Source organism: Coffea arabica, chromosome 4e (assembly GCF_036785885.1).
Source record: "Coffea arabica cultivar ET-39 chromosome 4e, Coffea Arabica ET-39 HiFi, whole genome shotgun sequence".
NCBI classification, from domain to species: domain Eukaryota; kingdom Viridiplantae; phylum Streptophyta; class Magnoliopsida; order Gentianales; family Rubiaceae; genus Coffea; species Coffea arabica.
In genome coordinates this window covers 47894306-47904987 of record NC_092317.1, presented here as the reverse complement: position 1 = coordinate 47904987, position 10682 = coordinate 47894306, and the positions used below count along the sequence as shown (strand labels likewise).

The 10682-nt window shown below is 36.9% G+C and overlaps 4 protein-coding genes across 4 annotated transcripts; all 4 read left to right on the top strand.

The window, feature by feature from the left end:
* The first annotated feature begins 590 nt into the window (after positions 1–590).
* On the top strand, positions 591–2013 carry LOC140005659 (zinc finger BED domain-containing protein RICESLEEPER 2-like). Its single transcript, XM_072046683.1, has 2 exons — positions 591–1506; positions 1553–2013. Exons 1-2 carry the CDS (start codon positions 591–593, stop codon positions 2011–2013), a joined length of 1377 nt encoding a protein of 458 aa, XP_071902784.1.
* Positions 2014–2034: 21 nt separating this feature from the next.
* LOC140005658 (zinc finger BED domain-containing protein RICESLEEPER 3-like) lies at positions 2035–5579 on the top strand. Its single transcript, XM_072046682.1, has 2 exons — positions 2035–2610; positions 5445–5579. Exons 1-2 carry the CDS (start codon positions 2035–2037, stop codon positions 5577–5579), a joined length of 711 nt encoding a protein of 236 aa, XP_071902783.1.
* A 1806-nt stretch (positions 5580–7385) lies between these two features.
* On the top strand, positions 7386–8808 carry LOC140005657 (zinc finger BED domain-containing protein RICESLEEPER 2-like). Its single transcript, XM_072046681.1, has 2 exons — positions 7386–8301; positions 8348–8808. Exons 1-2 carry the CDS (start codon positions 7386–7388, stop codon positions 8806–8808), a joined length of 1377 nt encoding a protein of 458 aa, XP_071902782.1.
* A 21-nt stretch (positions 8809–8829) lies between these two features.
* Positions 8830–9554, top strand: LOC140005656 (zinc finger BED domain-containing protein RICESLEEPER 3-like). Its single transcript, XM_072046680.1, has 2 exons — positions 8830–9405; positions 9513–9554. The coding sequence occupies exons 1-2, from the start codon at positions 8830–8832 to the stop codon at positions 9552–9554; spliced, it is 618 nt and encodes a 205-aa protein (XP_071902781.1).
* The last annotated feature ends 1128 nt before the right edge of the window (positions 9555–10682 follow it).

The following is a 10682-nucleotide window of genomic DNA, read 5'->3' as shown; positions in this document are numbered from 1 at the left end:
TGAAGCAACACAAGTATGAAATTTCTTTTCCCTTTAGCGTAAGTCAAAAGATATTTGAGACAGTTGAAAGTTGTTTTTATTTTAAACCTTTGAAAAAAATGTAGGAAGAGTATATCATAGCATCTGATTACTGTGATTAATACAGATTTATACATTTGTTGATGATCAAAGTGTGATTAATGAAATGTAGCAGGTTTAATCTTTTCATTACTGAAAAGAATTATCAGCAGAACCTCAAAAAATGTATTCTTTATTTAATTCATATGCCTAAAACTTCTCTAAATAATTATCAGAGCAAGTTTTTTTTTTTTAAATAGTTTTGTTTACACCTTAAAAGTCTCTGAAATTCATGGTGAAAGCCTCCGTTAATGGATGTGTCTTTCTTTAGCTTGAAAATTTCCTTGCCCTGATTTGAAAATTTGTTGTCTTTCTTTAGCTTGGAGCCTTGGACTGCATGTGTTTATGGACTGATGTCAACCCAAGACAAGGGCAGTCAACCCGAGATTTCTTGTATCCCACTGGTTTCCAATGCTGATTCATGTACTCCATTGATATTGGACAACCCAATATTTGTCTCCAATGAGTCAACGATGAATCCAGGAAACATGATGACTAATCCAATTACACAAAGTACTCCTTTGGGTAATATACAAGAAGGACAAGAAGCTGTGGTTATTGACGATAACAATGAAGAAGGAGAAAATGATAAATTAGATGAAGATGATGAATTCCATATTCCAAAACGGAATAAAACTTCTGAAGCTTGGGAGGACTTCAACGAATTTGAAGAAAATGGCAATTACTATGCCATTTGCCGTTACTGCAATAAAAAGCTATCGAGGGGTAAATCAAAGCAAACAACTAGCTTGTGGCGGCACCGAAACTCATGTCCATCTAGAAAAGCAAGTTTAAGACAAGCTGCACAACAAACGAAACTGAACTTTCAGCCGGCTGATGATGCATTTCCTTCTATACCACCGTTGCATACCGGAAAATTTGACATGGAGAAAATGAGAGAAGCCGCTGCACATTGGATTGTGATGCACGAACATCCCTTCACCATTCTTGAAGAAGAAGGTTTGAATATTTTCCTAAAGCGTGGCATGCCCGAGTGGCAAAAGATCATTAGAGGAGTAGCAAAAAATGATTGTGTGGCAGTCTATGAACTTGAGAAAAAGAAGCTGAAGAAAAAGTTAAGAAATGTGAAAAAGGTAAGCCTCACAACCGATCTTTGGAAATCTAAAAATCAAAAGATCGAATATATGGTTATTATTGGCCATTGGATTGACTCAGATTGGAAGCTACAAAAGAGAGTGCTCAACTTTGTTCACATACCACCTCCTAGACGAGGGGTTGAGATTGCTGCTTCACTCTTCAAGTGTGTGAAGGATTGGGGTATTGAGCAAAAAATACACACAATTTCAGTTGATAATGCTTCAGCCAATGATGTGGCTATTAGAGTTTTGCGGGATGATTTTAGTAGATCGAAGAAACTATTAGGTGGCGGCAAGTTGTTTCATGTTCGATGCTGTGCGCACATCTTGAACCTTAGGCCTTTCTGAGATTGCGGACATTGTAAACAAAATTAGGGACAGCGTCGATTTTGTCAATCGCTCAGAGACCAGATTATTGTTGTTCGCTGAGATTGCACAACAACTTCAAATACCCGGGAAAAAGTTGCTTTATGATTGTCGAACAAGATGGAATGCCACCTTCGAAATGCTAAGCTGTGCTATGAAGTTCAAAGATGTTTTTCCTCGTTTTCAAGATAGAGATCCACTCTATGATTCCTGTCCAGCTTATGAGGATTGGGAAAAAGCAGAAAAAGTGTGCTCTGTGTTAGAGAAATTTTGGGCAGCCACGCATGTGATATCCGGGAGTGAATATCCTACGAGCAATTTATTCCTTCAAGAGGCTGTGAAAATTAAGAAACTCTTAGATTCTCGAGAAAATGATGAAAATGACTTCATCCGAGCTATGATTAGAAAGATGAAGGCCAAGTTCGACAAATAATGGGGCGAATGCAATTTGTTAATGGCTATTGCTGCCATTTTAGATCCAAGGCAGAAAATGAGAGTTGTTGAGTTTGCCTTCCCTCAAATGTTTCCATCTTTTGAGGCACAAGAACATATTTTCAGCGTGAAGAAAGCTTTATTTGAGCTTTATGATGAGTATGCAGATTTGAATGCAACTGGAAATGAAAATGCAGTCCACTCATGTGCTTCAGAAGGGCCACAAAAAAATGCAACATCTTCTTCTAGGTGGGTTGACTTTGATGAGTACTGTGACGAAATGGAGACTACTGAGCCACAAAAATCTGAATTGGTGGATTATTTAGAAAAGGCTCGCCTAAAGACTGGTTCCAACCCAAATGCCTATGATTGTTTGGAGTGGTGGAAAAGCAATAGGGTTGCGTATCCAATATTGTCCGAAATGGCGGCTGACATCTTGGCTATTCCTGTAACTACAGTGGCATCTGAGGCCACATTTAGTGCCGGAACTCGAGTTATTGATAGCTATCGTGCTTCCCTTCATCCAGATACGGTTCAAGTGTTGTTGTGTGCAGGGGACTGGTGTAGAAAGCTTCACGGGATCTCAAAGAAAGTGAAAGTAAGTTTTATTGTTTTATCATTCAACTTTTGTGGCCAAGTTCAACAAGTTATGACTTTTTTTCTTTCTAAATTATTTGCCTTGGGTGGTTTTTATTGTAAATGCAGGAAGCTAAAATAATCAAAGAAATTGAATTGCCCAAGATTTGAAGGTCTATTGCAAAGGGCTCATTTTGAATCAGGTCTGGCATTGTGCGTTATCTAGAGTTCTCGATAATTTTGTACCTTAATTTGATTCATTTTTTTGTCTTTGGTGATATTTGACAGGACTTATATTTTTTTGGTTGGCAATAGGTGTTAGAAACTTGGAATTTTGGAATCTGAACTCTATGCAGTTAACATCTCAAATGACTTGTCTCAAATCTGTACAGCTATAGTGAATTTGGTGACTTTTTTACTCAAGCGAATGTTGACACTTGACAAGCTGTGGTTGCCAGTTGTGTTTTGACTTTTTTGACTCAAATCTGTACAACTTTGGTGAATCTGGAGATTTTTTTGACTGTTGACAAGCTGTGGCTGCCAAGTTGTGTTTTGACTTTTGACTTTGGACTCAAATCTGCATAGCTATAGTGAATCTGGTGATTTCTTTGACTCAAGTGAATGTTGTATAGATACTACCAGGTTGTATTTTGATTTTTGACTAAAATCTGTACATGAGTTGCTGTATAGAATCTTGGCAATGGATCTTAATAGAATGTTGTATAGAGAACTTGATCTCAAATGATACAGAGTTCAGTGTATTGTGACTAAATGCTATTAATATCAAGTTCTCTATTTCTTTTGCTTACATGGCTATTTTGGCTATTGAGAAACTATCATTTTTTCTATTATATTAACTAGTTTGATAATGTTGCTTTTAGAGTGCTTGAATCACATGGTTGGCATTTGCGTTGAAATGAAGCAAAATGCATGTTTTAATATGAATTGCTATATTGAAGGATAGCACAGTTTTTTGCGCTCAATTTTTGCTGAATTCTGGTTTAGAAAACAAATGTTTTCGAGCTCATTTTACGAGCTTAGTTCGAGTACTCGAGCTCGAATCTTATACGAGTTCGAGCTCGAGTTCTCTTTAATTACATCGAGTCGAGTTCGAGTTCGAAGTTTGAGGCTTGTTCGAGCTCGAGCTCGAGCTCGAGCAGTACTCATAACCTTCGAGCTCGAGCTCGAGTATGGTACTACTCGAGCTCGACTCGGCTCAACTCCACCCCTACATATAAGTATGAAAAAGAATCGGAGAACTTTTGATATTTTAGTTGATTCCGTTATAAAATATAAAATTCGTCGTTTTGACATTCTAGTCCAAACTATAAAGGGTTATATATAACTTTCGAAACCATGCGAACATAATTCCTTTGTCGTTAATATAGAGCCAAAGTGTGTGATGTTTGCTTGAATTTTTTGACTACCTGTAAAGAAGCAAATTTTAGATGTAGAAGACTGTTTATGCAGCAAATTTAACTAATGATTGATATAGGTGCATTTCTCAGTGCTGTGATCAATATTAGTGGCTTTGTGATGGTTTGGCAAGTAGAAATATATTGTTCATTTTTTATGACGTACTTCTTGTTATTTTGCTGGTTGCTGTCAATAGGGTTGTGCATCGAATTCGAATTCGGTAATTCGAAAGTTTGAATTCAGAATTTTTCAAAATTTTGGCATAGAAATTACCGATCGATTTCGATTTCGAATTCACCAGTTCCAATTTCGATTTCGATTCCGAATTCAATTGGGAATTCGGTAAATTCCGAATTCACCGAATTTGGAAACCTTTTTTCCTTTTTTTTCTTTTTTGTTAGATGTATTGTTATATAATATAAATTATATATTGCATATATTATAAAAAATATTATTATATATATAAATATATATTAATATACATATTATAAAATGAAATTGAAATAAAAATTATTATTATATATATAAATAAATATTAATATATATATGTTATAAAACGAAATTCGAAATCGAAAATGTCCGATTTCAAAAACTCCATTATTGAATTCGAACCAAATTCGCATAATTCGAAATCGAAAATTCCAATTTCAGTGCCAAATTCCAAATTACCGATTTCAAAAATTTCGAATTCGATCGTTAAATCGAAATTTTTTGATTTTGCACACCCCTAACTGTCAAGAGAGAATATATCAGTATTGTGTTTTGAGTTTTTTTTTTTTATGAGCATGAAATTTGGTTGCATGACTTTATTTTCTTCTAGGTGGTTTGTGACTTGTAATATCACGAGGGTCAAAAATATAAAACTTTTTATTGACACTACTAAGCATGTCACATAAGAGGGGATAAAACTAGGGGTTTGTTTGGATTGAGGATTATTTGTCAAAATTTATTTGCTTACATCATCATTACAATTTCCAACACACCTTTTTATCTTCCCAATTAACTTTTTATCTCACATACATCATATCACAAAAAGTGCTACAGTAAAAATATCTTAAATAATTTACAATCCAAATAATTAACTAGTGGTTTAGCAACCTTTTGTGTAGGGGTGGAGCTGAGTCGAGGAGCTCGACTCGAGCTCGATATGTGCTCGGCCAAAAGCTCGAGCTCGAGCTCGATTAATCGAGCTCGATCTCGATCTCGAGCTGCTCGATAGAGCTATCGAGTCGAGCTCGAGCCCATAAATTTGATACTCGAAAGCTCGACGAGCTTTATCGAGTATCGCATAAAAATTTAAAAAAAGATTATATATAAAATTACTAATATTATTAAATAAATTCTGAGGAATAATTATGGGTGAAGTGATAATTATACTAAAAAGAATAGTCAAGTTCCTACTTCCCAATTCAGTTGCTGTGGTCATTCTGCTGTTCTCAGTTGGAGGAAGCCAAGACAAGGCCATTTCGCTTGACACAAGCTATCCCTGGGTCCAAGTCCTTGGACTACAACATAGATTTAACATTCGAGGCATCAGGGCTTGCTAACTCCATGATATCAGTTACATGGGAATGAAGACAAGGTTCAGACTCAGCGGCTAAAATTGTGCCAAAAAGCCTCTGTTATTTGACTGCTGTAATCTTGTAGTATCCCTTCTTTTGTTGCTATTTCCTGACTTTTCGAGTCTCTTAGAAGGGAAGGCTGTGGAATGATTGAAGTTATACGTTGCCCTTGCGTATCATGTAAATATTGGACAGTGGATTTTCTATATTTATATACACATATATATATCTGAGAGTTTTGCTCAAAAAAAAAAAAATTCCTACTTCCCGCCCAGACTTCCCATCGCTAGCCTTTCTAGCCTTTCAGCCTTTCAGTTTCAGCCTTTCTAGCCTTTCTGCCTTTCTAGCCTTTCAGCCAGTTCCCACTTCCCACTTCCCATTTCCCATTTCCCATCGAGCCTTTCTTCCTCTTTCCAACTCCCAAGTCGTGTCTCTGTTGCTAGCTCGTTGAAGCTTCCCAGAGCAGCTATTGATTTGCTTATCCATCGCGGTAGCTTTTGAATCCGCCTGTAAGTTCAGAATCTCCTTCTCCTTTTTGAATTTATGTATTAAGCATGCGGGTAAGAACTTGGTTGTATTATGTATTAAGCATTTAAGCATACTGGTAAGGAAAACGTGAGGAAAATTTGTATTTTAAGCTTGTTGCTGAAATTGTTGGTTATTGTATTTAGATTTGGTCACCACAACCCGTGCATCTGATATGAAAGCCTCCTCGTCTTCTCCGACCTTTTATTTTTTCTTCTCCTTCTCTTGAATCTCTGCCACCCACTGGCTGTTTAGTGAAGAGTCTTCAAAGAGAGAATTTTGGGTTAAAGATTGATTTATTATTTCTGTCTTTCTGTGCAATTTCTCATAAATTGGATACGAGCAAGGTTTTTTTTTTTTTTTGCTAGAGGAATCACTTGTTTTCTCTTGAGCCTGTTGGCAAAGGTCTGAATGCTGCCAAGGCACGTCAACAGCATGATACCCAGCAAAAGCTAAGAAACAACCATATTGATTAATGAGCATTGCTGATTTCATATTGTTCATGTTTCTAAGAATGGAACTCCTAAAGTTTTTCTTCAGTACGTGTCATCTGACCTCCATGTTAGCATATCTAGAACAATATTTGCACTTTCTATAATTGGTTTAGTTGGTCCTAGCTAACAAAAGTATAAAGTTAGGGATGAAGCAACACAAGTATAAGGGCAGGTATGTATGGATTTGCCAAGTATGATAAAAAGCAGGGATGAAGCAACACAAGTATGAAATTTCTTTTCCCTTTAGCGTAAGTCAAAAGATATTTGAGACAGTTGAAAGTTGTTTTTATTTTAAACCTTTGAAAAAAATGTAGGAAGAGTATATCATAGCATCTGATTACTGTGATTAATACAGATTTATACATTTGTTGATGATCAAAGTGTGATTAATGAAATGTAGCAGGTTTAATCTTTTCATTACTGAAAAGAATTATCAGCAGAACCTCAAAAAATGTATTCTTTATTTAATTCATATGCCTAAAACTTCTCTAAATAATTATCAGAGCAAGTTTTTTTTTTTTAAATAGTTTTGTTTACACCTTAAAAGTCTCTGAAATTCATGGTGAAAGCCTCCGTTAATGGATGTGTCTTTCTTTAGCTTGAAAATTTCCTTGCCCTGATTTGAAAATTTGTTGTCTTTCTTTAGCTTGGAGCCTTGGACTGCATGTGTTTATGGACTGATGTCAACCCAAGACAAGGGCAGTCAACCCGAGATTTCTTGTATCCCACTGGTTTCCAATGCTGATTCATGTACTCCATTGATATTGGACAACCCAATATTTGTCTCCAATGAGTCAACGATGAATCCAGGAAACATGATGACTAATCCAATTACACAAAGTACTCCTTTGGGTAATATACAAGAAGGACAAGAAGCTGTGGTTATTGACGATAACAATGAAGAAGGAGAAAATGATAAATTAGATGAAGATGATGAATTCCATATTCCAAAACGGAATAAAACTTCTGAAGCTTGGGAGGACTTCAACGAATTTGAAGAAAATGGCAATTACTATGCCATTTGCCGTTACTGCAATAAAAAGCTATCGAGGGGTAAATCAAAGCAAACAACTAGCTTGTGGCGGCACCGAAACTCATGTCCATCTAGAAAAGCAAGTTTAAGACAAGCTGCACAACAAACGAAACTGAACTTTCAGCCGGCTGATGATGCATTTCCTTCTATACCACCGTTGCATACCGGAAAATTTGACATGGAGAAAATGAGAGAAGCCGCTGCACATTGGATTGTGATGCACGAACATCCCTTCACCATTCTTGAAGAAGAAGGTTTGAATATTTTCCTAAAGCGTGGCATGCCCGAGTGGCAAAAGATCATTAGAGGAGTAGCAAAAAATGATTGTGTGGCAGTCTATGAACTTGAGAAAAAGAAGCTGAAGAAAAAGTTAAGAAATGTGAAAAAGGTAAGCCTCACAACCGATCTTTGGAAATCTAAAAATCAAAAGATCGAATATATGGTTATTATTGGCCATTGGATTGACTCAGATTGGAAGCTACAAAAGAGAGTGCTCAACTTTGTTCACATACCACCTCCTAGACGAGGGGTTGAGATTGCTGCTTCACTCTTCAAGTGTGTGAAGGATTGGGGTATTGAGCAAAAAATACACACAATTTCAGTTGATAATGCTTCAGCCAATGATGTGGCTATTAGAGTTTTGCGGGATGATTTTAGTAGATCGAAGAAACTATTAGGTGGCGGCAAGTTGTTTCATGTTCGATGCTGTGCGCACATCTTGAACCTTAGGCCTTTCTGAGATTGCGGACATTGTAAACAAAATTAGGGACAGCGTCGATTTTGTCAATCGCTCAGAGACCAGATTATTGTTGTTCGCTGAGATTGCACAACAACTTCAAATACCCGGGAAAAAGTTGCTTTATGATTGTCGAACAAGATGGAATGCCACCTTCGAAATGCTAAGCTGTGCTATGAAGTTCAAAGATGTTTTTCCTCGTTTTCAAGATAGAGATCCACTCTATGATTCCTGTCCAGCTTATGAGGATTGGGAAAAAGCAGAAAAAGTGTGCTCTGTGTTAGAGAAATTTTGGGCAGCCACGCATGTGATATCCGGGAGTGAATATCCTACGAGCAATTTATTCCTTCAAGAGGCTGTGAAAATTAAGAAACTCTTAGATTCTCGAGAAAATGATGAAAATGACTTCATCCGAGCTATGATTAGAAAGATGAAGGCCAAGTTCGACAAATAATGGGGCGAATGCAATTTGTTAATGGCTATTGCTGCCATTTTAGATCCAAGGCAGAAAATGAGAGTTGTTGAGTTTGCCTTCCCTCAAATGTTTCCATCTTTTGAGGCACAAGAACATATTTTCAGCGTGAAGAAAGCTTTATTTGAGCTTTATGATGAGTATGCAGATTTGAATGCAACTGGAAATGAAAATGCAGTCCACTCATGTGCTTCAGAAGGGCCACAAAAAAATGCAACATCTTCTTCTAGGTGGGTTGACTTTGATGAGTACTGTGACGAAATGGAGACTACTGAGCCACAAAAATCTGAATTGGTGGATTATTTAGAAAAGGCTCGCCTAAAGACTGGTTCCAACCCAAATGCCTATGATTGTTTGGAGTGGTGGAAAAGCAATAGGGTTGCGTATCCAATATTGTCCGAAATGGCGGCTGACATCTTGGCTATTCCTGTAACTACAGTGGCATCTGAGGCCACATTTAGTGCCGGAACTCGAGTTATTGATAGCTATCGTGCTTCCCTTCATCCAGATACGGTTCAAGTGTTGTTGTGTGCAGGGGACTGGTGTAGAAAGCTTCACGGGATCTCAAAGAAAGTGAAAGTAAGTTTTATTGTTTTATCATTCAACTTTTGTGGCCAAGTTCAACAAGTTATGACTTTTTTTCTTTCTAAATTATTTGCCTTGGGTGGTTTTTATTGTAAATGCAGGAAGCTAAAATAATCAAAGAAATTGAATTGCCCAAGATTTGAAGGTCTATTGCAAAGGGCTCATTTTGAATCAGGTCTGGCATTGTGCGTTATCTAGAGTTCTCGATAATTTTGTACCTTAATTTGATTCATTTTTTTGTCTTTGGTGATATTTGACAGGACTTATATTTTTTTGGTTGGCAATAGGTGTTAGAAACTTGGAATTTTGGAATCTGAACTCTATGCAGTTAACATCTCAAATGACTTGTCTCAAATCTGTACAGCTATAGTGAATTTGGTGACTTTTTTACTCAAGCGAATGTTGACACTTGACAAGCTGTGGTTGCCAGTTGTGTTTTGACTTTTTTGACTCAAATCTGTACAACTTTGGTGAATCTGGAGATTTTTTTGACTGTTGACAAGCTGTGGCTGCCAAGTTGTGTTTTGACTTTTGACTTTGGACTCAAATCTGCATAGCTATAGTGAATCTGGTGATTTCTTTGACTCAAGTGAATGTTGTATAGATACTACCAGGTTGTATTTTGATTTTTGACTAAAATCTGTACATGAGTTGCTGTATAGAATCTTGGCAATGGATCTTAATAGAATGTTGTATAGAGAACTTGATCTCAAATGATACAGAGTTCAGTGTATTGTGACTAAATGCTATTAATATCAAGTTCTCTATTTCTTTTGCTTACATGGCTATTTTGGCTATTGAGAAACTATCATTTTTTCTATCATATTAACTAGTTTGATAATGTTGCTTTTAGAGTGCTTGAATCACATGGTTGGCATTTGCGTTGAAATGAAGCAAAATGCATGTTTTAATATGAATTGCTATATTGAAGGATAGCACAGTTTTTTGCGCTCAATTTTTGCTGAATTCTGGTTTAGAAAACAAATGTTTTCGAGCTCATTTTACGAGCTTAGTTCGAGTACCCGAGCTCGAATCTTATACGAGTTCGAGCTCGAGTTCTCTTTAATTACATCGAGTCGAGTTCGAGTCCGAAGTTTGAGGCTTGCTCGAGCTCGAGCTCGAGCTCGAGCAGTACTCATAACCTTCGAGCTCGAGCTCGAGCTCGAGTATGGTACTACTCGAACTCGACTCGGCTCAACTCCACCCCTACTTTTGTGACTGGCACCCATTCAAGTCATAAAAATCCAGATATATTTATTTTCTTTGGTAAA

What these genes read in the sequence shown, in the direction of transcription:
- LOC140005659 (XM_072046683.1), top strand. Translation starts at nt 591, where the DNA reads ATGAATCCAGGAAACATGATGACTAATCCAATTACACAAAGTACTCCT. An exon ending in GAAGAAACTATTAGGTGGCG is followed by an intron (nt 1,507 to 1,552) that starts GCAAGTTGTTTC and finishes CTTGAACCTTAG; the next exon opens with GCCTTTCTGAGATTGCGGAC.
- LOC140005658 (XM_072046682.1), top strand. Translation starts at nt 2,035, where the DNA reads ATGGCTATTGCTGCCATTTTAGATCCAAGGCAGAAAATGAGAGTTGTT. An exon ending in GGATCTCAAAGAAAGTGAAA is followed by an intron (nt 2,611 to 5,444) that starts GTAAGTTTTATT and finishes TGCTGTTCTCAG; the next exon opens with TTGGAGGAAGCCAAGACAAG.
- LOC140005657 (XM_072046681.1), top strand. Translation starts at nt 7,386, where the DNA reads ATGAATCCAGGAAACATGATGACTAATCCAATTACACAAAGTACTCCT. An exon ending in GAAGAAACTATTAGGTGGCG is followed by an intron (nt 8,302 to 8,347) that starts GCAAGTTGTTTC and finishes CTTGAACCTTAG; the next exon opens with GCCTTTCTGAGATTGCGGAC.
- LOC140005656 (XM_072046680.1), top strand. Translation starts at nt 8,830, where the DNA reads ATGGCTATTGCTGCCATTTTAGATCCAAGGCAGAAAATGAGAGTTGTT. An exon ending in GGATCTCAAAGAAAGTGAAA is followed by an intron (nt 9,406 to 9,512) that starts GTAAGTTTTATT and finishes TTGTAAATGCAG; the next exon opens with GAAGCTAAAATAATCAAAGA.